General features: G+C 37.6%; 1 protein-coding gene across 2 annotated transcripts in view; it reads right to left on the bottom strand.

Annotated features, from left to right (window-relative positions):
• MSRA (methionine sulfoxide reductase A) overlaps positions 1-27,313 on the bottom strand; it is a 287,920-nt gene that overhangs the window by 111,466 nt on the left and 149,141 nt on the right. For both annotated transcript variants that reach the window (XM_052810023.1, XM_052810025.1), the window contains exon 4: positions 922-1,026. In XM_052810023.1, the coding sequence (XP_052665983.1) occupies positions 922-1,026 (105 nt within the window). The remainder of the gene's footprint in view (positions 1-921; positions 1,027-27,313) is intronic.

Here is a 27,313-nt window from a genome sequence, read left to right as displayed (position 1 = left end):
AGCTTTCATACTCCTGACTAAAGCTTCCCTTTTCATATAGGCAGGAGTTGCAATAGCCATTTTTGTCTTTGCATTGTGCCCTGGGCTCACTGGAAGACACTTATTCACAATAGCCCCTGGATCCTTCTCAGAGTTACTGTTTCCCAGGATGGCATCACGTTTTGAAGGTATCATCTGCATTTTTTTGCTCCCAGATGTAGTAACAAGTGGCATAATTATGATAGCTGTTAAAATATTGAAATGAGTTACTGTGTGTAGTATTTCTGTGAAATGGTGGAAAGGATGATGTTTATTGAAACTATATAAACATGTAAAATGTTTTCTCAACACAGTTTCCCATTTATGTTTGCACAGATGTGTATAATGTCATCATGAAGCCTCTTCCAAGAAAGATAAATTAAATCAAAAGGTTCGAATAAGGCAAATAGCTAGAATGCTCTGCTGGTGCCTCTACACACGATCTCTTACCTCTTTTTGTTCCCTTTTTCTAATCATAAAAGCTATTCACTGCCATTGAAAAATATAAAAAACAAACAAAAATTTTTATGAAGGATAAAGGTCCTCGGCACAAATAAAATGACCAGCTCTGAAGCTGTGAAGAAATATGCTTTAATTTAAGAGACAAAAGATAGCATTACAGAAGAAATTGTCATAATCAAAGTGGAAAAAAAATTTCTATTGTCTACTGTGCCTCTCTGTGGGAATTTTCCCAGCACAGACAGCTGTAAAGGAGGAGGGGTATTGTGAGTTTCTGTACTCTCATTCTCTCTCTTCCTCTCTTTCTCTGTCAATAAATGTCTGCAATCATATTCTTGAGCTCCAGTGTGATTTCAAGGTTCATCTCTTCCATGCAGCTCAAACACTAATTATCCCAGCTGTAATTAGTAAGATAATTAAATACTGGCTCACTCATCACTCTACCTTGTGTCGGGTCATGATTCTCCCAGAAGACCTTGAGCAGTTTCTCAAAGCTGATGTTTTCTGGCTGATATACTACTCGTACAGCCTCTGTGTGGCCAGTTTTACCTTAAAAGACAAAATAAAATCAGATATTATTAGTGAGAATTAGCTACCATGTATCTAGTTTTTTATATCTGAGATTCAAAGCACAATCCTTTGTTTTCCTTTTTTTTCCCCTAAAGGTGTTTTGATTGACCATCATTTATACTTAAGCTTTTTTATACAATATTTTATATACATGCCAACTTTAAGATGTCTGCTAGTTTGGACAAGGCCATCATGAAGTAAACCAACCAGAGAGACAGTAAGGTAAGACAGGGAGATGTTATTGCAGTAGTCTATCAGCTTTCAGGAGAAAAAAAGAATAGTTCTTAAATCTTTGTAACCAACAACTAGTAAAATATTTTTAAATATTCTAAATACAACATTAAAATATGAAAACTTGTATGTCTAAGTTGTCTGGACAGTATAAAACTGCGCTTCGTTTCCATGAGGTAAGATATGGATAAGATAATTGATTATAAAAACAAATTTCAAGAGCATGTTTACACAAGACCATACAAATAATTTCAAACTATTTAACATCATCCAAACCACTGATGACAACAGGCTTCAAAAAGAGTCAAAGAGAGCCTGACTGAACCTTATGACAGCAGATGAAGTTCAAGGAAGATTAGCAGGTGTTACAGCACATTAAAACATATTATTCCTATTTTTCAATTACATTATGGGCACGATTTTTTCATTCTTTATGCGTCTAATCAATCACAATATTATTGAAAGTTCCAGCTCCACAAAATGTGAAGAATCTGGCCACATAATTCACTTCAATTGTAACTAAACAGATTGATGAGTGCTCAGATATCTCAGCGTGAAAGTCCATTGCATTGAGAGCTACACAAGCATTTTATATTTTATAAATATTATGTGTTATATATTTTACAATATATAAATGTAGGCATATTTGTTGTCATAATATATCCATGAATGGGGAAAAAACCTTATCCTATTCTTCAGTTAAGTCAAAATAAGTTAATACTAAAAAAAGTAAACTGGACAGCCTGATCTGTCTTTTCGTGGGGACATAATAAGCTTCTTGATCACACTAGGCGAAGTGTTTATTTCATTTATACCAGTATAAACTCAGATTTACTCAACTGATTTCAATAGAATTGTTGAATTTCATGCAGTGCAACGACCAGCTGAATCTGGCCCAGTGATGGGTTCTGAATTAGCTGTCACAAAACAAGAAAAACTAGAGTCTATGAGTAACTGGGGAGTGTTCAGTAGAAACACCAATTCAGCACCAGGAGAAATCTGAATTTAAAAAAAATAAAATTGAAAGAAATAAAAAGGATGCTAGGATACTTTAAAGAGAGATAACAGGGAAAAGTATGACAGCATTATATTAGTTAATGGGGCCCCTAAAATGAAGAAAACCTAAATGAGGCACAGAGGGGTGGGCTAGCTATTAAAAGGGATTTAAAACACTGGGATTAAATTTAGTCTAGAATGCAGAGGAGTAAAAGGAGACACATCTGGGATATCTGTAATGAAACTTTTGATAAAATCAAATTGGTTCCTATGTAGTGTGCTTTACGATACAACAAAGATATGCTCGCTGAGATTAAAAGACAAAAATATCCAAGTTTCCGGTAACCCGTAGCTAAAGCCATGTCATCCTGTCCACCTGGGTACTGTCCAGGCGAATGATGGCCCAATTCCTCTTTCACATGCACTACGCCTATTGAAGTCCATGGAAGCAACTTATTATCTGAAGTCAAATTCTGATGGTAGATTAGCAGAAAGGGATCATACATTTAGTAGAATAAAAATACAAGTCAGAGGTAATTGGCTTAATAATAAAGTGAAATGGTCTTTATATATTATGGCGTGAACTGATGGCCAGTTTAGGTCAGAGAGGAAATTTATTCCAGATTTCATGGTTTAATATGGACTATCAGTGAGAATAATGGGTTTTGCCTTATCTGAAGCCCAGGTCAGGACTTTTGTTGTTGCTTGAGATAAAGAAGGAGAGCAAACGGACTAAAGAGATTAAGGAGTGGCTTCTGACTTTAATTCTTTTTTTTTTCTTTTTTTCTTTTTTTTTTTTGTGAGCCAATGTGAAGCTTATGAAAGGTTCTTATCACTCAGAAGCAAATTGCTTGTCTAAGATGACTAGCTTTAGATCACAAGAGAGTTTCTTAAAGAACTTCAAAACAACAGAAGCATTACCTTTCCTCTCAATTGAAGCAGCAATTACATCTTGTCAACACTGTCTGCTCTGACTAATCCAGAAGTTCAAAGAATCAGCTTTCTTCTTTTCCTCTAAATAAGGAAATAATGGTGCTACTCTGAAAACTATAGCCTGACCTCAAGAAAAAAATCCTCAGATGTGTGGCTAACAGACTGTTAGAACCCAGAGCATATTTAAAATCAATATTCATCCTCGCAGGAAAAGCAAGGAGGTAATGCTGCTGGTCCTATCAGATTCACCTCTAATTTTCCTCAAAGCTTTTCCACAATCTACTGGGTTTTCTTTCAGAATACGGTGTGGCTATTTCTGCTAAGAACAATCTTAGTCATTTGTGGTAAGCACTCCTACTTCCCAACAATTTTAGTGAAAACTATACCAATCAACTGGGTACACATGAGCAAATAGACAGGTAAATGGCTCCATGTGGGAGATATTAACCACAAAATTTCCTAGAAGCAGCACGGAGAGAAAATGGCATCGGGGGACAGGAAAAGAAAAAGAGCAATCTCTCCACAGGTGCAATATGCCCCACAGGAAGGAATCAAAAGATACCAGGAGGTTACCCTAAGTAGCATGTGGAAACAACCAGCTCGGTGGTGCTGAATCTGACACATCTGCAGCCAAAGTGGCAAAAGGGAACTTAAATTGGGTTCTCCCTGTTAATATTCTTATTTCACTTTTTGCATTAGGCTTGACTATGAACACAGAATAATCACATTTCAGTTTGGGTTTCATACATTTGGTACAGTACAGCACCAAAAGAACAGAGCAGGCATCAAGCCAGCTAACCACTCCTCTGTATTGTAAAAAAATCATTGAAATCTTTCTAATCACATCTTTTTTGTAAGATTTCTTAAAATGGAGAGGCAGTAATCAAAGAGAAACAATAAACCCACTTGTTCTCAAAAAAGCTGCATGTCTTTTAACAAGAAATTTAACAGGCTAACACTGAACAGCTGAAATGATTTAAAATGATCAGTGATAGATGCTATTCTTTCAGTGATATTCAGCTCTTCACCTTAGTGCCTCTTTCAGAATTTCTCATGAAAGGTCCATTTATATTAAGTCAGAGAGTCATGGTGTCCTCAGTTCACCTATTGCTTTTAATTAGCTGATCCGTGATATTGCACAGCAAAAGCATGCTTCACTTTAAGTTCCAAAAGTTTTAACAAGTATGAACATTTCTAGAAGCCTTCTCCCAAAAAAGCTCAAGGTTTGAACCATATTTTTTAGATAATTTATTGAATCACTAAATATAATTTCATTTGCCGTTAACTGTGCAAATAGAAATCCTTTATTTATAGGTGCCATTATCGGATTTCCAGTTATGGTGCTCAGTTCTCCTTCAGCTTTAGAAGGAGCTTAGCCATTGAAGAACCTCGCTGCAGATGATAAGACTTTATTACACCGTGGCAGAGAGGGCTGTGTGCCAACAGCAGATTGTCTGTTTATCCTATATCCATTTCCCACACAGAAAACACAGCCACTCTCAGAGGATTAGCTACAGTGAGCTCTTTCAGTGGGGATTCAAACTCTGGCAAAAAATGTTCCTGTAAAGAGCAATAGAAAAAGACATCTGAGTGACACCTCAGTGCTCCTTTTCAATTTTTTTCTTCCTAATAGTGTTTAGATTTTCACCTTCTTAATCATCTCCCAGGTGAGTGCCCAAGCCGATGGATTATAGAAGCCAACTCACCCTTTTTAACTCGCTGTATCAAGTAAGCATTTAATTATTTCTGGCAAAGTGGAACAACTTCAAAGGGCTGGCTTGAGAGCACCTCACCTGTAAATACCCAGCCACCCAGCAGCTACGGGGCTGCTACTTGACACGTGTGCTTCATCTCCGGCTAGTCCAGCCCTGGGTGAATTAAATTATAAAATTCAAGCAATGCCAAAACTACTCCCTCCTGCCTCACTTCTTCAATAAAAAAGGACTGGCCTCTCTTTACCCACTGAAAGAAAGTTCCTAAATCCAGTAAATGTCTAAATGTGGAGAAATAGGTGGCAGATCTTCAGCTGAGGCACATTTCAGAGCTTATTGGTTTTGGAGTTGAAACAATTTGTGCTAGCTAAAGCCTAGGCCCTAGAGAATATGCAAAGTATTACATGAAAAAGTAGTAGGTTTTTTGAGCATCTGTTTCTCCAAACTAGCCTGGGAATTTTTATTATGTTGTAGTTATCACTAACAAAATTTCCAGCTTCTTCCTAAAATAGCAATGTGTTAAATAAACAGAAGGTTCAACACTATCAGGCTGAGAACCCACACTTTGGGGATCTACTTAACTTTTACTTTTTTACCTTCAAAGTAACGAGGATGAAAAGAATGGAAATAATCACAGATCAATAGATTTTTAAGAAGAGTCCATTATGATAATTTTATTTGACTTCTTGCCTAACATAGATGAGATAATTTCACTGAAGCAAGCCCGTATTTTGTACTTAGAAAAGTAACAGCTCTTGACTGAAAGAACACAACATCCACCAGAAGTCAAGGTAACTTCATCAAGAGGTTAATACCTCTCACTTTTCAAACAAGCAAAGAAGAAAAACAAAGACAACAGACATTTTATTTATTACCTGAGTTGGTTTATTTAAAGATCTTTTTGTACAGACAAAGACTCCTAGCAAGTCATCCCTTAACATTTTTTTCTGAATATTTCAACTGAATCAATCTTTCTGGACACAATTTTTTTTTTTCACTTTTTGAGAACATAAGAATGTACTAGTTCAGACCTTCAGCCTCTCCCTGGCCATGACCATAAGCACATGCCCAGGGTAGGGTTGAAAAAGCGTATGTGATCCATCTACTTCACTGTACGTGAAGAACCAACTGCCTTTATCTGAACTTGGCTCCCACTGGCTTCTTCTGAGCTTGTTTCACTTGGAGGGATGGTAAGCTGCCTGTCCCTACACATTCGCCTCCTGCAACTCATGTTTTCCTGAGCACTTTTCAGTTTTTCAGGGTGATTTCCCCACTGTTTGGAAGAGACTGTAAAATATATCAGGTATACAATGGCACTAACACGTGGCTACTATTTTTTTACCTTCTTCTTTATATTTCAAATAACTTTAATGACTTTGTTAGCATTGAACTAGGAGATAATGTTTCGTTTATTATCCACTGTGAATTTCTGCTTTACAAAATATAACGATTTACTTTCTCAGTGTGATCCACGCTCTTTTATACATTTTTATTAAAATATCTCAATCTTATACAGCAAGAAGCCAATTTATCACTATGGGCCAGCCAATCTTGCAGTTGTTAATCAAAAGAAAATTTTCCATAAATTCTAGAAACTTCTGCCTGGACCACAGGAAATCATATCTCTTCTAGCGCCTACAGAAAGTAGCACATAGAGTAGCTACAATGTGGTGCATACATCTAAAGAGAGAATTTTCTTGAATTTTATTTATTTGTGTCAGTAGAGGACAGATTAATTACACACTAAATGAAAAATTTTAAAGATAAGAAAACTTGCTGATAGAACAATGAACTGCTATAAAATGCACTTCTGGTGACTGTTACAATCACTTAGTTTTTTAACCCATCAAATCAAAATTAAGAGAATAAAGTTACTGATAATTTTTTCACGGGAATTCAGTCATGTTTTTCAGCAAAACTAGTTGAATGAATTAAAATAAAGAAGATTGTCAGTTTGAACAAAGAATATTGCTTTTTTCTAAAAACCTACGTAACTACTAAATGAACTTGTATCTTATTTGCAAGTATTTAAAATGTATATGGTATAGCTATGAAAAGTTCTTACTTTTGTTTGCTAAAATCCTATGTATTCTTTAGCAGCAAATTGGTTTTGATAGTCAGACACTGAACAGAATATCTGAAAGCAAGACCACTACTACTGACACTTTTTCTATTCTTATTTTTAAAATAGCTGTACATTGAAGAACCCACAAAAGGGAAAAAAAACCAACAATTCTATAGCCTACAGGACAAAAGGAGATGGTCAAACTTTGCTATCATCTTGTTCACTGTCCTTATAGGTTATGTCTTCTATAGGCTGAATGTCCACACTGCAAGCACTTCAAGAGGGATTACTTTAGATTCACTCTGGTCCGGTCCTGTGGACTGAATGCTGTTCACAGTTGGAGTGCATTAAGTGTGCTCCTAGAAAGTATATTCTGATTTAATTTCATTCAAAAGGAATCTCAGGTTCAAAAAAATATCCCAGTGATTTCTTGCAGGTGTTGGTGGAAAGCTTCTTTACTATTTGTATTGGGAGAAATGTCTGCATCCTAGGGAAACCGTTTTGGTTGCGATAGGTGATATGGGATATCTCTGCTTTGAGTTGTGTTGCTTTGCTAGCCAGGGTATAGCAGAGATCACTGAACTGGATGAACCACATCATCTTAAGGATTAGTCTGACATTGCACCTCGACAACACAACAGAATATCTCCTGCGGCATTCAACTGAAGACAAAATGTTGCAGATAGGCATATAATTAACGCCAGTCAACATGGTTGTATGGAATATAGGTCTCGTCAGCCAAACTCGATATCATTCTCTCATGAAATTACAAGTCTAGTTGTAATAAATATAGGATGTAATAGCATGGATGTAACAGACTTAGACTTTATTAATGAATTTGACTTATTACTTCATGACAGTCTGATTAAAAAATTAGCACTATACAGTATCAATAGTGCACATGTTAAATGGATTAAGAATTGTCTAAATGACAGTTCTAAAAAAATTGTCTAAAGGGAACAAGCATTGAATGGCAGCATTTTTATCTGTCCTCTGCAGGGGCTGGTACAAAGCCTGTTGCTGTTAAAGTCTTTCATCAGTAATTCTAAAGAAATAAAAAGTCTCAACTTATAAAATCTGGCGATAACTCAGATGAGAAGTCTGATAGGATGTTCTTATAAAGCGATTACTTGCTGCACTGGGGCCATTCAATCCAAAATGTATTAAAAACAGTCATACGTAAAATCTCTACTCAAGGGAAAAAGTGACACACACAATACCTGCAAATGGGGAACAATCTTTGAGGAAAGTGCAAGAGTGGCAGTAGAAAAGCAAGTAAATACGGAAATTCATTGCAATGTTGCAATAAAATGGAATAGTGACTGAATTGGGATGCCTGCCTAAGTAAAGAAGAGGTTGGTAGGAACAGCACTGGTGAGATCAATCCTGACATTCAGTAGATCCCCAAAAATAGTTTCAGTGACAGCCATGTAGAGTGTGATATGTTTAGCCTTTCAAAAAGAAAACCTAGAGGTTTTTAATTAAAGGATATAAGCGACTTCTCAGGAAGAGAATGAGTAAGTGCAAAAGGGGTCTTTGAACAAGCAACGAAAAGGCATATCAAGAGCTAGTGGTAGGAATAGAAACCAGGTAAATTCAAACAGAAAAGTAGGTGCATATTTTAAATACAGAAGATGGTTACTGCTCAATTACACCACTGGATCATTCGGTGCTCCTATAAACCTATGTCCTATAAACCAAGGGAAGTGGTCAATTCTTCATCTCTTGATGTTTTCAAGTCAAATCGGATTCCTTTCTGGGAGAGACACTTCAGACAAATAACAGTTAAACTTAAAGGAAAAAGTTATAGGGCTTAATAAAATAGTAAGTGAATGAAATGTATGATATAAAAGATGTCAAATTAAATAATGCAGTAAGCCCTTACCAGCCTTAAATGCTGTGAATATATGAGTGAATTGCCCCTCTTTTTCCTTTGTTCACTTAGCTTTAACGAAGTCTTTCTATCCCAAACACTGTTATCTGTACAAAGAGTTGGGACTCTTGTATTATCTTCTTTTCATCATGGTTGACGAGGTAGACTCTAACCTAACTACAATTTCTATATGATCTTTATACAGGTGAGTTAAAATCTTTCAGCTACACAGTGTTGGGAACAGAAAGATACCGTATTGCCACACTAACAAAGTTCTCATTTAAAAGCCCAAATTTAACCCTAAACTTACACATCAGATGGATGGAGCCTTTACATGCCAGTAAATTATGTTTACTGACAAACTAGTCATACCTGGCACCAAGGAAATGCAATGCCAGGCTTGTAACATCTAGCCTGTGTGAATCTGAACACTAGATTAGGTGAATATAGAACAAAACAAGTGGTCATGCAAGTGAGAAATGCTAGCTTTAAGTTAGGACACATTAATTACAAAGTTAATTAATAAAATGAAGCATTAAATATGGAAGGTAATGGGAATCACAGAACCTTAGCCTCATAACTAACAGCATCTTGTATTATTGACAGTATCTTACATTACCATGGAGCCAAGAATTAGGGCATAACTGGTTTATACTATAAGTTTTCTATAAAAATGGCATGCTAAAATAACCATTTGTCTTACAAAAACTTTAAGTGTTGCTTTTAGAAACAAAAACATATTTCATAGGCTTTCAAATACTGAAAAGTCACAATGTATCTCATGAAAAGAAGTTTGGAGAGTGATAAGAAAAGAAAGAAGGTAAAAAATGTGGTCATATGAACACACAATGGTACAATGAAGATATTGCACTGAAGACAGGTGGTTTTGAAAAATGTCACTGAATTTGTCACTTTCCTGGCTGGGACTGAAACACCTAATAGCATAAAGCAGTACAAATCATTCAATTTTCTTCCCTAGACTAGGAGCCAAGCTTTGGAAGAGTACAACAAAATAGAGAGTCCATCATTCTTATTCCAAATATATTTATTTCCATCTCAAAGAAAGCACAAGAAAATCTTCTACTTGTTCCAAAGCCTTCCTAACAGCATAGCAACAGCACAATATACAGTTTTGATTTAACTGTACATTAACACTGTATCTTTTGTTTACATGGTGTTTATAAGACGAGCTAAAATCCACAATACATTTATTGTATTTTCCCCACTCATTTTATATAGAAGATAATACAAGAATTTTCTTTGATTTCATCACCTTCTACTTTGACATTCCTCAAAGTTGCTGCATTTCACATGTGTATTTCTTTACCCTGTATTAGATAATAAGCATATCAGTAACACAGAAGAAACTCAAAATGGGGAAGAAAGACTTCTATTTTTTTATACAGTCTCCTTAGGAAAAAGTATGTCCAAAGTACATGATGAACTTGCTATCAATAGAGTAACATATCATGAATAAAAAGGTACTCCCCTGATTAAAATTATTCATATTACAGGAAAGATTTAGTGGCCCACAAGTTTAGATTCTCTGTTTGGGGAGAATTCAGTCTCGAACTGCTCAGCTTAGGTTTCTGTCGGATACTTTGGACTAGGCAAATTGAGTTTCCTCAGAAGAAAAAAATGTTGCCATTCAGAACTTAAGTCCTTGTATTCTGCAGTCCTACTCATTCACTTCCCCTCAAATTAATTCCTTATCTGACAGACTTGTGCCTATTAGGGCAGATAAGAAAATGTCTATTAGGAACGTAACAAAGATACTGTAACAAAGCTGTGACAAACTGAAATACCATAAACGACTGTCTTCTATTCATATACATGCTTTTTTATAAATCATAAACACATTGATTCGTTGATTAGTATTAGGTATAGAGGTCATTCCTGAACAACATAAAAAAGGACTATGGCAATAGAAGTGAATTGGGGACAGAATAAGACCTTGGGGTGTCCGACTTATACTCATTGCCCTTTGCTTAGGGGATAAGACCTGTACTGAACTGCAACTCAAACTTCTGCCACTACCTAAAGCACAGGAGTCATTATCCCACCACATGACATTCCACACAGCTTTAGTCTGCTTCTGGTCTCATCGATTTCTCCTGTCATACAGTTATGAATTTAGTAGCTCAGAAGATTGTTTCATTGCAAAGCTCCTTTGAAAAATTAAATTAATGAAACTATGTTGACATTTTTTATCATAACAGATAAACACAGTGAATAAAGATCAGCCCAGGAAATATATCCTGTTATCCATGGGCATCAAAAACTTTGAGGATGAAAGATTAACACTATGTCACAGTTGCACCATGCTTTTGTCCTAAAGACTTCAAAGTGCTTTCTAAATTTGGATTCCATTATCCCCATTTTGCAAAGCATAACTCACTATTACATTGTATTCCTCATAATTAATTTTCCATATATGCACCATAATTTCTCTAAACACTACAAGCCCTGGGCTGACAGCATTTCTGTTCTTTTAAAACCCAAATGCAAAACCATACCTAATATAAATATTTAGTGTGGGACTAAGGGAAACAATATTATCATGCTTAGATAATAAAAAATTCAGTTATGACATGATGTGTGGAATACATATGGTGATGCAATTTTGACTTCAGATAAGAATTTCAAAAGGTAATAATTTGGCAATACTACCTACTTTTTTTAAAAAAAAAATCTGTTCTAACAAGCTCAATAAATAGGATGCTATCTTCAGCTGCATGAAATTAAGACACTAATTCAGTTGTGCCATAAAGGCAGGTAGTTTATTTGAGATAGCTTAGGACAAATTTTCTGGACTTTAGCTCCTGCTCCAGATGGCAGCAGGTCTCCTACATGCCCAGTGACAATTTGTCAGCTCTGCGTGGATGTCTCGGATACAGCATCTAAACGTCTGTCCCTTTAAGCAACTAAACCATTCCTTTAATCTCTATTTTGTTGTAAAATCCACTGACACAAACTGCAGCCCTCTGGCTCAGTTTTGGTGCAGACACAGATCTGCTATGTCATCTTGAGCAAGTATCCTAATGTCTCCCTCAGGATTTTGCACATAAGATATGTGAAGTTGTCTCCAGATACAATCCATCGCCATGGGTGAGTTGGCAGACTGTGATCATTTCAGAAATGGAATTGTGTATAATGATTGAATCCTGACTGATTTATAAAAATGCTGCCTCAGTTACTGCCTTGGTGAATGTGAAGTCAGACAATGTCTTTAGGACTTGTGTCATGTCCTTCTCTTGCCAAAGACAACATAGAGTCATAATACAAACAGCTTCCAAAGTGAAGTACCCTAGGAGAAGAAGATGACTGCAAAATGAGGGAAGATTCTTGTAACATTGAAATTTTCCTTAAAGAGCAGTGAATAAACCAAATGTTAATACTATCCCAAAAAAGCTCTGAGAGATAGAGAAACGAAGGACAAGTCTTTGAAGAGCGGGAACCTTCTGACCGCTGCATCTGCCAGGAACAGAGGCAGCTGATTGTAGAGAGCAAAGAATGACTCGAGAGCAATTTTCCAGAGCCCATCCTAGTAGCACAGACTGCTTAAGCGGGTGCCAGAACCTAAAAACCCACTGAATCACACAATCACAAATGATTAAGAAGCCAAGACCATTATTTCTAGATTGCATTTCAGTTTGCCTGAATATTTATGCTTCTTATAGTTCCTAAAGAAAAAAAAAAACAACTTGTGTTTAGAAAAGTCAAAGAGTAAAAGCGTTCAATAGCCTGAGTATTGCTGTCTCATATAAAGCTTTACTTGTTTGCTTCAGCTGCGACGTGTTCCTGAGAAGGCAAATGGAAACCAAGAATTCCCCAGGACAATTGCAAGCAGGCTCAGGAGTAAGGAGCTATAGAGACCCAAGACTCCAGAAAAGAGTCTTAAGGGAAGATTTTTTCACAAAAATGGCTGTAATATCCCAAACCAAAGCAGTATTGGAGCTCTGCTCTGGTACAGAAAAAGCATAGATGGAAAAGCAAAGAATATATATATAAATAAAATGCCTGGACTCAGTACTGAAATCCAGCTTCAATCTATAAAGGAAGTATTTTTTATGTCAATTTAGCAGAAACTATGATCGATTTTTTGCTTAAAAGTTTGCAGCTTTTAGCTGCAAAGCCTCTGTACTACAGTTATGCAACACACAGAATTTCCTTAAATAAGTGGGCATAATGGAAGGCAAAGAATAATAGAAATGTGAAGAATATGCCATGCATTGAGGACAACTTTGAAAAGGGATAAAAGGAAGTAAATATAATACCTAGGGACACCTATTTATAGCAAGCTCAATGTAAGGAGTTGGAAAATATTAAATAATCTGGAATATAAAAAAGAAGAAATGAGAGTAAGATATTCTACTATCTATTATTTTCCAATAGAACAACAAAAATTGTAGGTTTATCCTTTTCTCTCTAGAGTGATTTTAGTAAGAGGTTACTACTCTGAGGAGATCTCTGAATACAAGGTTAGATTTCTGAAATATGCCAATTCCCACTCTTTGTGAATCTGGACACCAACATAGCACTCAGAAGAAAACCGTACATATCTTAATACCTGAGAACCATAGGCTAGAATGCAAAAAAAAAGGATAGATTTCTATATTTGTACTCTGAAAGCTCCTCTTTCATATCTAACTTTTATTAAACTAATCTGACAGTTATATGATATACATAAATATGATTGGGATCATTATTTCCCTCACGATTTCCCAAAAACAAATACGCAAAAAACAGTACAGGCAACCTGGTTTCACCAGAGACCTCTCACAGACATCAAACTGGAAAGATACAGCAACAGAGCAGAGAACTTCATGATGACAGACAGACATTCAGAGGGCTTCCAGCAAAAAGAGAACTAGGATGAAAATTCAGAATTAATTTATACTAGACAAACACTTTTAAGTCCACCAAAACTAATAAAAGAATTCTAGAATGAAAGTTCTAAAAAAGCCCAAGCAACCTGTTTTCTGTGAAAGTCTTTTACAGAAACAAACTGTGGGTAAGAGCTTAAAAAGATAAAATTTTGACAATTTATACATCTAGAACACAGATATGAGAATGTTGGGGAAAAGTGTGCAAGCAGGCATTGCATGTAGCGTGATGAAAGACCAATGACTGGGCACAGAGACAAAATGGAGCACCTTTCAAAATGAAAGCAGACTACAGACCTGACAGAGGAACTGCAGAGAAGTACCTTAAGGATCAGGAAAAAAATCTCCAAGGCAAAAACATTAAAATTATATTTAGTTATTTCACTTACAGTGCCTTGGCAAAACTGTACCTTCCCTTTAAAAGCTTTTGAAATCCTACTATTTCTTTTAAATATGAACTATAGCTATTACCCCTCTTAAAGTGATACTCCTGAAAGATTATTGAGGAAGGGGGCTAAAAATTTGCCCAGTATAAGTATTAAAAAGTGCAGTAAGGTCAGCGACAGGTAAATCAGAAACGTACAGTCTTTGGTGGGTGGTGCAAGTGTCTGCAAAGAGCAAGAAAGAGGAGCTCAAATCAGAAAAGGTGAAAAAGTTGGTTGGCTGATTCATAAAAAGAAATTTTAAAAACTTAAAACTATGATAATCAAATGAGTTTGAATGCAGAAGATTGAACTGGCAGAGAATGCCAGGAAACTGCAGAGAGCTCACTGAAAACAGGTTAGTTACTGCACAACTTCAGGTTAATCAAGGAAATGTAGTTGCAGTCTAGGCTATGGACTTATAATCCCTGCCTCCCAAAGAATCCCTATCTGATAAACAGAAACAGTAGAGCTCTTGTACCTGGTCTGATCTCTGACATCACAAAGCATTTTGACAAATGATGTCATACCCTACAGCCTGGTAATCAGGATATTGCGAAGACTAAGTCAGCAGCTGTTCTGGCATTACCTCTCAGCTGGCTCAAGGCAGCTCTTCATCCACCATGAGGGAACCATAAATTGTTCTCCATTAACTGTAGATGGTGTTGTGGCACACTTAGGAAAATGTTTGATTTTCTTTAATTATGAAGTTAAAACCAGTGACACTAGCAAGGGGTTCTTTGCAAGCACAGTTCCTCCTGGGGACCCTACGGAGTGTACAATAGAGCGATGGGCTGTCTTTCTGCTAGAAAATAACATCTCCTCCCTTTCCTGCCTTATTTCATTATTATAATACCTGGACATTACATTGCAAATTGTAGCTGCCATCTCACTGTGTAAGGTGCTGTATAAATACAGAATAAGAGACAACCCTGCCACCCACTGAAACTGCTGGAAAGAATTAACAGTTCCTAGACTGCAAGTTTATTTCTCCCAACCATCCTCATGAAGGTCCCTGCAATGAGAAGAGGCAGCTTGTTCTGTGGCCAGCATCATCTGAGGCTACATCAACATTTTAGAATATCTCATTTCTAATTATGGTAAGTGGAATTCTTCATTCCTAGAATCTCACCCTGAGCATAAAACCTCACTTAGTGATGACAAGCATCTTCTTAAGGACACCATGAAAAATATGCTACATAGTGTCATAGGTTTCACAAAGACCATTAACCGCTGGAAACAGATCAAAAGCCGGCTAATATATTTCTACAGCGGCATGACCCATATTTGAGATCAGGTTTAAAAAATAAAGGCAAGTAGATCAATCATTAGCCTTTAATAAATCTTTACAGATATTTCACTTTTTTGTGGCAAACCTTTTAGACATTATTAATTCTCACCCCAATTTTAATGAATGGCTGTGGCAATGCTTAACCTCAAGAAGTCACGTAAAATGAATTATTACTGATGATTAATTACGCTGTAATAGCCCAATAAGAGCAACCTTTATTTCAGCCACTGATAAAATTAATTAAAATTTACTCCAGTAAACAGTGTACTATTTATACTGCTACTTACACATAACAAAAAATATTTTTGCTTTTTTTTTGCTAAAATGTACATGTTATACTTCACATTAGCCCAGTGAAAGCATTTACCTCCTGCTTAAACCTAATGAACATTCATTGTATTTGACTATCCATTATTTCTATTCAACCAGTCACAAATCAAGAGTTTTAAATTACAGGTCACTTGTATCCTTTCTAAAATTCCCATTTAAATGGGAGCATTTAAGAAAAGCAAAAAAAGGCTTTTAATTGAAGTGAAACCAGTATTCCTTGACATTAATTCATCCAGAAAGAAATGCCCAATTTGGGTGCCCAAAAGTACTTAGAAGACAATGAGGGAAAAGAAGTAATTGTTCACCTATTAAAAAACCCCAAAACTTAAGAAGTATCATATTCAAATAACGTGAATCACTGTGCTCGCATTTATGTTTATCGTACAGTACCTACTACTGTGAGATCTGTTTGAATTTAATAACATCAAATGTGGCAAAATGAGGGGCACAAACTGCTTTCTCACAGATACCACTCCTTGGAGATATATTTTTCTCTTATTGAGAGAAGATCTAGTCTTGCTAAGAGAAAGAGGCACAGGAAGATCCTGTGGCTAAAAGCTGAGGCTACATAAATTCAACCTGTAATAAAATGTAGTTTCTTAACATTGAGGGATAAATGCTTGACATTATTTATCTTCTTAAGATATTTTTAATTCAAGTTTCTGTGCTGAATTCTATGGTCCACAGATGCAGGAGGCCAGCAGGGATGGTCGTGGTGATCATCCACAGCACCAGAATCCATGAATCTGTGGCTCTGTCCATCATTCCTTTCTTTCACAAGCTTTACTGAGAACATCATTTTTGTAAAGCTCAGCATTCATAGCAGTTTCAGCTCTCATTAAAACAATTACTATAGTCATCTCGTACACTTTGGAGCTTCAACTGCTCAGAAAGTAATATCCCCCATGTCCCTCTATATAACTAGCCAGAGGTATTCTCTGTCTTTCTTCTATTGTTGCCTTCCACTGAAGCACAGATTCCCCTACAGTGAGGACACGATGGCCCGGTGCTCCGCATTGGGCTTACATGGTCCACGTTGCAGATGAAGGAATGGAAGGGGATATTTCCCCATGACAGATGGACATTTAATGTGTTTTGCTCTTTCCTCTTCATCTCTCACTTTATGTGCAGGAAAGCCAATAGCTTTCCCCTGTGATCATCTAAGAACATTTAGTGAATTCTTCTGCCGCTACTGAGGCCTTGTGTGTTGACTGCACTTTTCCATTGCCTGCTTCTTGTACATGGCACATAGTACTGCAGTTATCTGAGCTTCAATGTGGAAATACAGGTGAATAGTGGAAGTGTGCCATAGCCTGAAGATTAGATTATTTGGTGGCCCCTTTAACCATTAATGGTGTGAAACTGTAATGATGCATGAGATGACACTGACATTTGCATTTGGTATTTTCTGCACAAAGAAGGCCAGATTGTTGGCCAGTTCAAGGATGTTGAGAAACTAAGCAGGTCCACAGAAAGCTATCAAAATGGCAAGGGGCCAACATACATGACCTGCAGGAAGCTGAGTCTGTCCAAGAGGATGCTAAAGGGAAAGCTAATTCCAACTTGAAATATTTGATGGGAAGTTATAGCAATGATGTAAACAAAGTCTTCTTTCTTCAGTAGTGATAGGCAGTATAGGAAGTGGCAATGGCCATAAGGTTCAAACTGGACATTAGGAGAACCTTTGTGGAGGACAGTACTGCAGTGGAGCACACTACCCTGTGCGCTTCCATAACCTCCATCCTTGGAGCTTTTCCTGATCTAGCTAGACAAAGCCACTGATGACCTGATTGAGTGTTGAAGATGGTCCTGCTTCAGATGAGAGTCTGGAGTAAAGATTTCCGCATGTCCCTTCTGACCAGCATTTCTATGATTCTACACCTTGACAATAACTATGGTAATAAATTACAGCGAGTTCCCTTCATTCTCCATTTTAAATTTATAGACTTATTCTGGATAAGACAACACAGTCTGAACATACAAAGAAACTCTGGCATCTTAGTTACCTTTAGCAGAATTTAAGACTATGCCTATACTAGCAAACTAAACAGTACCAGGGAACATTCCCAAGTACTGGGATTAGATCTTTTCAACTGTAAATTGTTGGAATGGTCATCCCCATGGCATTGGGTCATACTGTAAATGTCTCTCTGCTCTCCCTACACATGTGCGCATGTACACATTTGCACATATATAATTACTGAGTTGGGAAATAAGCAAGGACCACCTGAACCCTCCTTAAAAATGGAGTTTAAGTGTGTGAGTGATGGATTCCCTGGATTTCCTGTGGTACATGAGCTAGCACACACTCTTCCAGTACCTATAATGATTTTAGGATGAGAAATGTGTGTTGTTGGAGGATGTATGGGTATATATACTCATATAAAATTAACCTCTGTTACATTTTATCTTTTCCTAAGCCTGACAGAAGTCTCGACTCCACTATGCCCTGGACCAGCTGTTATCTGGTCCCTTATAAATGCACTGATCTTGTATATCAAATGCAGACTTAAAGAAGGGATTAAAAATTTTTTTAAAAAAAGACTTTCATTTAGCAAGCTTATATTAAAAATTAAAAGATGTTAATAAATACTGTGCCTATAAGCTGGTCTAAATCTATCTAAAATGCCCCACAGTGAAGTCTTACATCAGTTATTATTGAAACATTAAATGCTTTTCTTACAGGCTTACAGCAATCAATTTAACTTTCAGTCATCTTGTACCCATATGTGCTGCTCCTGTTGATGAAATGGCTATTAATAAAGGAATAGATGGCTATGAATTAAAGCAAGCTCTACTTAATCACATTAATCCAGAGTATGTTAAAGGCTTCAATTTTCTAAATAATTTTGGGCTTAATGCCTCTGAGATGGGCAGACTGTTCTATTGATGCAGCATCTGGTCCAATTTAAGCTGCATTGTGAAGGAGGAATTGTTAGGCCCTTGCAAAAATAAGGAAGACTGACAGTTTTAGGGATGCAACCAAAACTGCTACAGCTGAGACAAAAGATACTGCAAGATATTGAAAAAGATCTACAACAATTAAAAGGCAGCCCACTGCTCTGCAAATGCAACTCTACTGTTCAGTGAATTGTATATGATTAACTTACTCTTACTGATGGGATGAGTACTCCATACACTTAACCATCACTGTATTTTCCAGTCATTGAACATCCAACAGCTGCTGCTGTGAAATATGTTCACTTACCCATTACATTGGGTTACCAATTAGAGAGGTATTATTTAAAAGGGAATGGCACAACCACTAACACTATCCTTGCATAAGCAGTAATTTCTGGCTTCGGGGTTTTTTTTCCCTGAGGGTTTCTTTTTTATTATTATTTTGGTTGTGTCAAGGTAGTAGTTTTACAATGAAACAAGATTTACCTTGGCTTGTAGCACTGAAACACTGCTGCTTTCAATTAAGGAGATACAGAAAAAGTGTTTTAAATACTTCTGGGGGAAGAAAAACCTTCAAAGGAGAATTAGGGGTTTTTAGAACATTTCTGCAAGGGAAAGATTTTTAAAACTCAATCTTCATAGAAGGTCTTCAATGAAGGAGACACTGGTACAGTCCATGCACTGGAAAAAAAAATATATTACCTTATTTACCATATATTTAATAAGTCAAAATTGCAAAAGTTTTACGGGCAGATCTTTTTGTCAGTGACTTCATTATAAATGAACTCCAATGAATTTAGTGCATTTGCACAATATATGTAAGTACTGAATGAAGCTATCAAGTTACATGCTGCAGAGCTGTAAAAATCTCTGTCTGAAAGCTTGTTTCAATTAAAAGTAATGTTTTTATGAAGTATACAGAGCAGGTTTGGGGGCAGACATTGCATATAGTATGTATTATCACATATTGTAAAATCTGGACAATTAGAAAGTGCCCAAAGAAGATTTTATATGATACACTACAGTATCTACTTCTGCATCCTACAGGACTAGAAAGGAATCAGAATTTTAAAATGGAGATTAAAAATTGTGCTTAATGTAAAGTGTTCATATACACAGATCCTTTTCAGCTGAATAAAACAATTTAGATATATAAATACCTAAATATATCAGTTGAAATTGTCTATGACTGCAGGAGATAAAAGAAAACTAGATTTCCCTTTGTTACCTATGCTTTCCTCCAACACTCAGTACCAGAAAAATCCATATAGCTGTAGATTTCAAAGCGCTTTATAAGATAAGATAAAGTATTTCCTTTTTTATAGATGAGGACAATAGGCAGGAAGAGCTGAAGGTCATCCAAGTCAGCCTTGGAGCCAGGAATAGAAAGAAATCAGCTGAGTCTCAAGGTAACAGCCCAGCTGAGGTGTTCCTCCTTCTTTCTGCAATACGTTCTGCTCCAAAGAGCTGCCAGGCAAAGTCCAGAATTAAAACCACTGCTGAAGGAATATGAAAGGCAAGAGCAACAAAAGGGAAGAAAGCACACACCAACCAAGACTGTGGTGCTGCAGGAGAGAAACTTCTGTTGCCCGTTTTCAGTACGAGTGTAATTAAATGGGAAGATCTTCCCCTACTGCATTCAGGGAGAAGTTTCGTTTCTAGGAGGGGTTTCTAAAGAGGAGAGGAAGGTTGCGTTGCTGATGTGACAACTGCAGTGGTAGTTTAGGGATTCTTGGAAGAGGTGAGAAAAGAGGGAGTTATTTTCTCATAAGGTGCTGAAAAAAGTTATCTGAAAAAGTTTTATCTGATCTTTATCAACTATAATGGGAGCAGTAGTTCTAATAGTCAAGTTGTTCCTCAACTTTGGGCCATTCTTCTAATTAAGAGCTATTAAGTAAGCCTAAGTACAAATAAATAACCACTTATTGTGCCAGTGATACACAAAGAATTCATATCTAGGTGTAACACTATGGCAACAGCTTTTGTAAGATACTCTTTGACACTGCAGCAGAGCTCCTGTTTAACAATTCAAATGCAGAAAGATGAGAATAAAGGAGGCAAAAAGCGACTAAGTGATATCCCTGCTCATAGCTCAATTGTTTTGATGAATTCTGCCCTCACACATTATATGAACATATCATGTGTAGACAAATTCTATTTCGTGGTAACAATGAGTCTGCATGGAGAAAAGTCTATTATCATATTGAAAATAAAGGAATTAGACAAGAATCGAAGGCAGTAAATAGATGAATATGCAGTAAGACACTTGGCTTTATATTTAGTTGGTCTGAAGAATCTGCCTTCCATATCTGTTGTGACACTATTTATTTCTGCACCTTTAGTAGAAGATCAAAACTGCCTATTACAAGAGCAGTAGCAACAAATGCAGTTTTGCTGCAAATTTTTTCCCTTTTTAATTAATTATTTTATTTTCCATAGCTGCCTGAAATAGTCATCCTTCAAGCAGGCTTTAGAAATAATTCTCTTTATTATGCAAAGTTCCTTAAATCCCCACTGTTATATAAAAGATACTGCTAATCATTAGAGACTTTGGTGAGATTCAGAGTGTGTGAATCTCTGGAAAAGACCAGGAAGAGTATTTTGCTCTTCCTAGTTAATTAGATCTGAAACAGCGGGAGCTCATACCAAAATATTGCACACCTTTGGTGTGATAGCCCTCAATTCAAACACCTGCTCAGGAAGTTTGATGCCTGGATCCCAAATGACTTTCAAAATAAGAAACATACATCTCTTGAGAGCATCCTAACTACCAGCATAGTGGATATGCTGAGGAAGCACATTCGTTACTTGTCCTGATGAAGCAAGGCCACTGTGTAGCCACAAATGCAAGATTATAGAATCATAGAATCATAGAATCATTTAGGTTGGAAAAGACCTTTAAGATCGAGTCCAACCGTTAACCGAGCACTGCCAAGTCCACGACTAAACCATGTCCCTAAGTGCCACGTCTACACATCTTTTAAATACCCCCAGGGATGGTGACTCCACCACTTCCCTGGGCAGCCTGTTCCAGTGCTTGAACAACCTCTTCGGTGAAGAAGTTTTTCCTAATATCCAATCTAAACCTCCCCTGCTGCAACTCAGGACCATTTCTTCTCATCCTATGACTTGCTACTTGGGAGAAGAGACCGACCCCCACCTGGCTACAACCTCCTTTCAGGTAGTTGTAGAGAGCGATAAGGTCTCCCCTCAGCCTCCTTTTCTCCAGGCTAAACATCCCCAGGTCCCTCAGCTGCTCCTCATAAGACTTGTGCTCTAGACTCTTCACCAGCCAGCTTTGTTGCTCTTCTTTGGACACCATAAAGCCAGATGGGAAGCTGGTTTTCTTCTACTGATTAGGGCAATCTGGGGCAGGGAGGAGAAGGAGAGAAAGAAGGGCAAGGCCCTGGAACCTATTCTCATGGTTAACATCTTTTTTTATACACTTTGTAACAGATTCAAGCCAGATGCACTGTGGAAGCCAAATCTGGGGCCCCTGCTCCTTCCTGTGCAAGAATCTCATCTCGTTTGCTTCTGTACCCACCACATTTCCATTTTGGATCGCGTGTTGCTGCACGTTCAGAAGCAGAAGGAAGAAAAGGTCCCCTCCCCATCCAAAATCTGACCTACTTAATTAATGAAAATTGGATCCTACCTTCTTTGCACTTTCAAGCTAGGTGCCTAAGTTCAGCTCACAGACTAAGGACACCAGATCCCAGTCTATATTTTTTCATTTCATTTTAGTTTCACTTAAAGGCTTCTGAATGGATCACAAAGGCAGGCTGGGAGATTGCATTGTAAGTGGAGAACTCATTACACATTACTCCCATCTTTGAACATCTTTGAACACCTGCAGAAGGGCTAAACTGTCCCTGAACAGAAAGGAATGAGGCAAGAAATAAAATGAAGCCATTTGTTAAACCAAAATAAATGAAGCGGTGTAAAATAATGGTCCCATCTGCACCTACCAGTGGTTCGGGGTCAGCTCTGCTGAAGAAAAGTGTACTGCCAAAAATTGAAAGGAGAAGAATGAAATAGAATCCTGACCATTTTCAACACCATACACAGTCCATTCAGAAAACAATAATAATAGTAATAACAACAACAACAATATTTAGCACTCTTGCAATGCTTTGTAGCTTCAAAACATTGCACAAACAGGGCCTAATCAGTGAGTGGAACTTCTTTTTCCAAGACTTGTTTGCTACTCAGTAGCCACTTTTCTCTTTTATCTTGTCATCCTATTAACAGACTGAGACAAATTTCTTCCTGATGTAACACCATTGACATCAGCAGAATTATGTCTGGGATCAATTTGGCCCAATTTTATTACTTTCTTAATAGATGATAAGAGTACTATAATGGCGTTCCACTTGAGTTGGAACAAAGAATTTTCACAGCATTCAGCACACATAATGACATGATTAAACCCTGTATCCTTTCCAGAAAATCTAAAACACTATAATTATAACACAAAAATGAAAAAGAAAAAAAAAAAAAGAGGAAAAAAAAAGAAGTAAACAATGTGTAATCACGGTAGTTGATGATAATGCAAACTTTCAGTTTAGTACATAGTACCTGTCACCTTTCCAGGATGAATAAAGGAAAGTTATGGCCAGAATAAATTATGACCTCCTTAATAACACAGGCCAGAGAGCCTCCTTTAAACCAGAGTCTCCTTTTGCAGAGGAAAGTATTCTTTCATATCGGTGAGGCGGATAACTCATGGCTAAGCTGAACATATTTTAGAAAGATAAACAAATCCTAATTTAAAGCTTCGCAGTGATGGCAAATTTGTACCTCGTTTTGGAATCTCTTCTAACCTTTATAATTAAGGAGATGCATCTTAGTCAAGGCTGCCAGCTATAATGCATGTTTTAGCCTCAATGCATATTTCTGCTGTTTAGCTGGCTCCTAAGCTGAACAGAACGGTTCCTCTGCTTGCAGAGAAGCAAGATAAAACAATGGCTACAGCTCCCTGCAGCAATCTGGTGCATGGGTATCTGTAAGTACGTGAAAGGATCTCTATTTCCTCTGCCTCTACAACGGTTCAACCTGAAAGGAAGCGCAACAGGGGTGGTAGAAGTGATGTGACAGGGCCATGAAGAGCTCAACGATGCCCATGGGCCATGAAGCCTTTCTCCCCAAACAACTCTCCAGAGAGTACCATAACTTGCCTAATGTGCATAACTACTCCGTGCTCCCAGCAGCCTCCCACTTATGCTGAAAGATTTCTGCCATCTCCATCTAGTTACCCCTGAGAAGTTTCTAAAGCGAACATAGGCAAAGATCGCCATCCCTTTAACACAAATGTGTTGAGTATCACCCATTAAGGTTATACTTGTTCCTTTGAGTTCCTCAGATTGAAATGCTACTACCGACCGACAGCCAAAGCCACACCTCCACCGGGACACCACTCACGCTCAGCGAGCTGACCTCATGCTTTTGGTGACAGAAGCGCTCTTCTCCCGACCTCTCCCAGAGGTGCTACAACGGATGTTACCAAATGCTCTAGTACTAGGTAACAGGAGTGCAGCTCTCTTTTTCATGGCTGATGAGATTCCTGAGAAGAAGGACTATCGCAGTTCGCGTCATGCTCCAGTTTAAAACCCAATACCGGCCTGGGAACCCAAGGACAGTAGAGTGGAAACTGCTTTCCCCTCAGTTACTTGCTACTCAAAAAAAGCCAGTGGCATGTACTTACTAGTATGCTGAGATGATGGCTTATCATATTAATTAAAATTCTCTTATAGTTTCTTTTGATTTCTCCAACTGTCTGCAGCAATCTGTTGTCTTTTCTCTTAGTCTTATATGGTACACTTGGGGAGGAAAGGACTTTTTTTTTTTTTTCTGTGCTTTACCCAGCAAGGTCATAGTCCACGCCAAGTCTAGCATTCAAAATATTAATGACACTTTTTTAGTATTTTTGTTCTACTGTTGTACTATTCTAGCAGAAAGCAAATTGTATAGACTTTATGGAAATGTGACATTAGAACAGAATCACTCGAAGGCATTTCAGCTACAATTAACATTTTTCACTCCTCAGAAAGAAAATAAAAATAGTTTCTAATTGAATCGCTTCACTGAATAAACACTGGATAAAACCAAGTGGGGAACTAGTAGACAAAAAATAAGATTAGCCACATGTCAGGGTTGGTTTTTTTTCCAGGCAGATTTGATCTGTGTGTTAGCACTGTGGGCGCATGTGTATGCAACCACGATCACGGCATATTTTTGCGCTCGGTAATAGGTACAGAAGTGTCTCCAGGCATGCATCGCATGCAAAGTCAAGGAGGCAAAGCTGGTAATTCCTTCTTGCTTCTTCCCAGCCAGAGAACTCCTAGGATCTGTGGCTTTAAAGGGCTGGTTGTGAATGTCAGTATAGACAATACACCTCAAAAAAGATCGAAAACAATAGTAGGGCAGTCCAAAGAGTCCACTGAGTTTCTCAGCGCAAAATATTTGTTAGCAAGTACAACGGGCCTAGGATTACTCTCTGGCTGTACGGCCAATGCCACAACAGAACCTACCTTGCAACTAAACTGAAAAGGGTTTGTGCATCCACACTGCTCATTGAGTTTGAGTATCTGTACTGTATTAACCATCAGCTGTGTCTAGGAATTGTCCAGGACAGGCTACTTGCCTGGCTACGAGCATGTCAGGGACTACGAAAGCAATCCAGCGGTAGGACTGATCACATACCCATGCCCAAATCTGCGCCCTCTTCAGTTTACTGCCATAGATATCGCCTGTGCGTAGCCATGACAACTCTTCTGGGGATGTCACTAGTGCTGATAACAAAGAAGCTTCTTTAGAAGCTAAAGAGGAGAGAGCCTTTCAGAAGACTTTACCCTGCTGATTTTTTTAAGAGTGTCTGCAGCTCCAAGTGGACTCTATTCCAGGCAGGCGGCTTCTCCTTCTTTTGAAGTACAGGTTTAAGGCCAGTTACCTTAGACTGGCCACTTTGTCCATATCAACAGGCTGAAAAGAACTCATTGATGTGGAAATGAGGTATGCTCTTAGTACTGTTGGTGGTCACAGTTCACATATAATTTGAATCCAGTGTAGATGAATGACAGCAACTATTATAACTATGGGGTGAGAAAAAACACATCCTGCCAGCAGCGCTGTGCGTGAAACACACCAGGGAGGCTGATGCCATATGATGTGCAGCCAGGAAGAAACATCTCCTTCCTGCTGCCAAAGTGAAAGCCTCCAAAGATGTATTACAGAAGGGTTTCAAAGCAGTAACCATCCAGAAGAAAAAAAAAAAAAAATTCTGATATTTTCAGATCTCCTATGACAGATCTGCTGTTTGTTTTATCCCCATTACCTTGTTTTTTCTCCACTTCCCAGCCTACCCATTGCTTTGAGCTCTACTGATGGTAGAGATATAGCATGTAACTATGGAATACTTGTTAATAAGGCAGAGTGTCAGTAAAGCAAATTAAGCTCTTTTCACTTACTCCTCAGAATAAATACTTCATTCCCAGACGTATTGATACCTAGCTGGCATGAAATAACCTTTAGCAAAATATTGTTTATCTATAGCAAGTTATCTTTGAAACTTCCTGCACAGGTTCAGCACTAGAGTTAATGAAACCACAATTTTCCCCTCATATTTGTGAATGCCAGGAATAAAATCATATTAAACAAATGGATAGACAAATTAATACAGAAAAGGTCATCAGTGATAATTAAATACTAAATCACTAAAATACCTGGAAGCTCTGAGGTATATGAAGACAGAATTTACGCTAACTTTCACTGAAGTAGATTGTTAGACTAAACGCGTCCTTTGTGTGGAACAACACAGCAGTTATATTTCAATTAGTCAAATATCTTCCCTTTGTTTTCTCCCTTTTTTGAGATTGTACGTCCCAGAAATTTCCTGAAAGGCAGCTTAAATAAAAAGGGGATTTGGTTTCTGAGTGGGGACCCAAATAAACCTTTGAGTGACCCAGTTAGTCAAGCAATGGCTAACGTATTTCATTAAATGAATCTTAGATCCTGAGGTCAAGAAAAAAGTGATCCACCCTTCCTCCTGCCCATGCTGTAGGAGCAGACAGGTCTCACACAGGAAGACACAATTTTTGTAAAGGATCTTGAAGTCAATGAACAAAAAGCGGGAGTCTGTGTATCAATTTTACCTCAGTTATCTTTGTCAGAAGTATCTTGTGTGGCTTGTGGATTATCCCTTGAGCTCTGGTGGTAAACATCTCTGCTCTAATGTTAAACAGATCTAGCTCAGTCCTTCTATAAATCAATTATGAGGGCTGTTGCATCCTATTACTGTGGGGAAGTTTCCTACTGATGGAAATGGCAGACTTTCTATCACTTTGGGTATTCAGATAAAAATTGGATAATAGTCTTTTCAGTAGCTTGGGTTTCATAGCTTACTACTGTGATTACAATAGTACTTAGGGCATCCAACCTGACAGCATACGAACATAAAGTGATGGCGCCTACCTAACAATAGGTTCTCATACTTCATGCAGAAATTTGTAGATGGCATCCTATACCTTCTGTTACACCAGAACTGTGACTCAATCATAATTTACAGCCTATCCTAGCTTTACAATCTCTGCCTTTTTTAGTGCACCAAAGCATTTGAAAGATTTTTGTC

The sequence above is a fragment of the Harpia harpyja genome, chromosome 15 (genome assembly GCF_026419915.1).
Source record: "Harpia harpyja isolate bHarHar1 chromosome 15, bHarHar1 primary haplotype, whole genome shotgun sequence".
In the NCBI taxonomy this organism is placed as follows: Eukaryota; Metazoa; Chordata; class Aves; order Accipitriformes; family Accipitridae; genus Harpia; species Harpia harpyja.
This window is presented reverse-complemented; position numbering and strand designations above follow the sequence as displayed.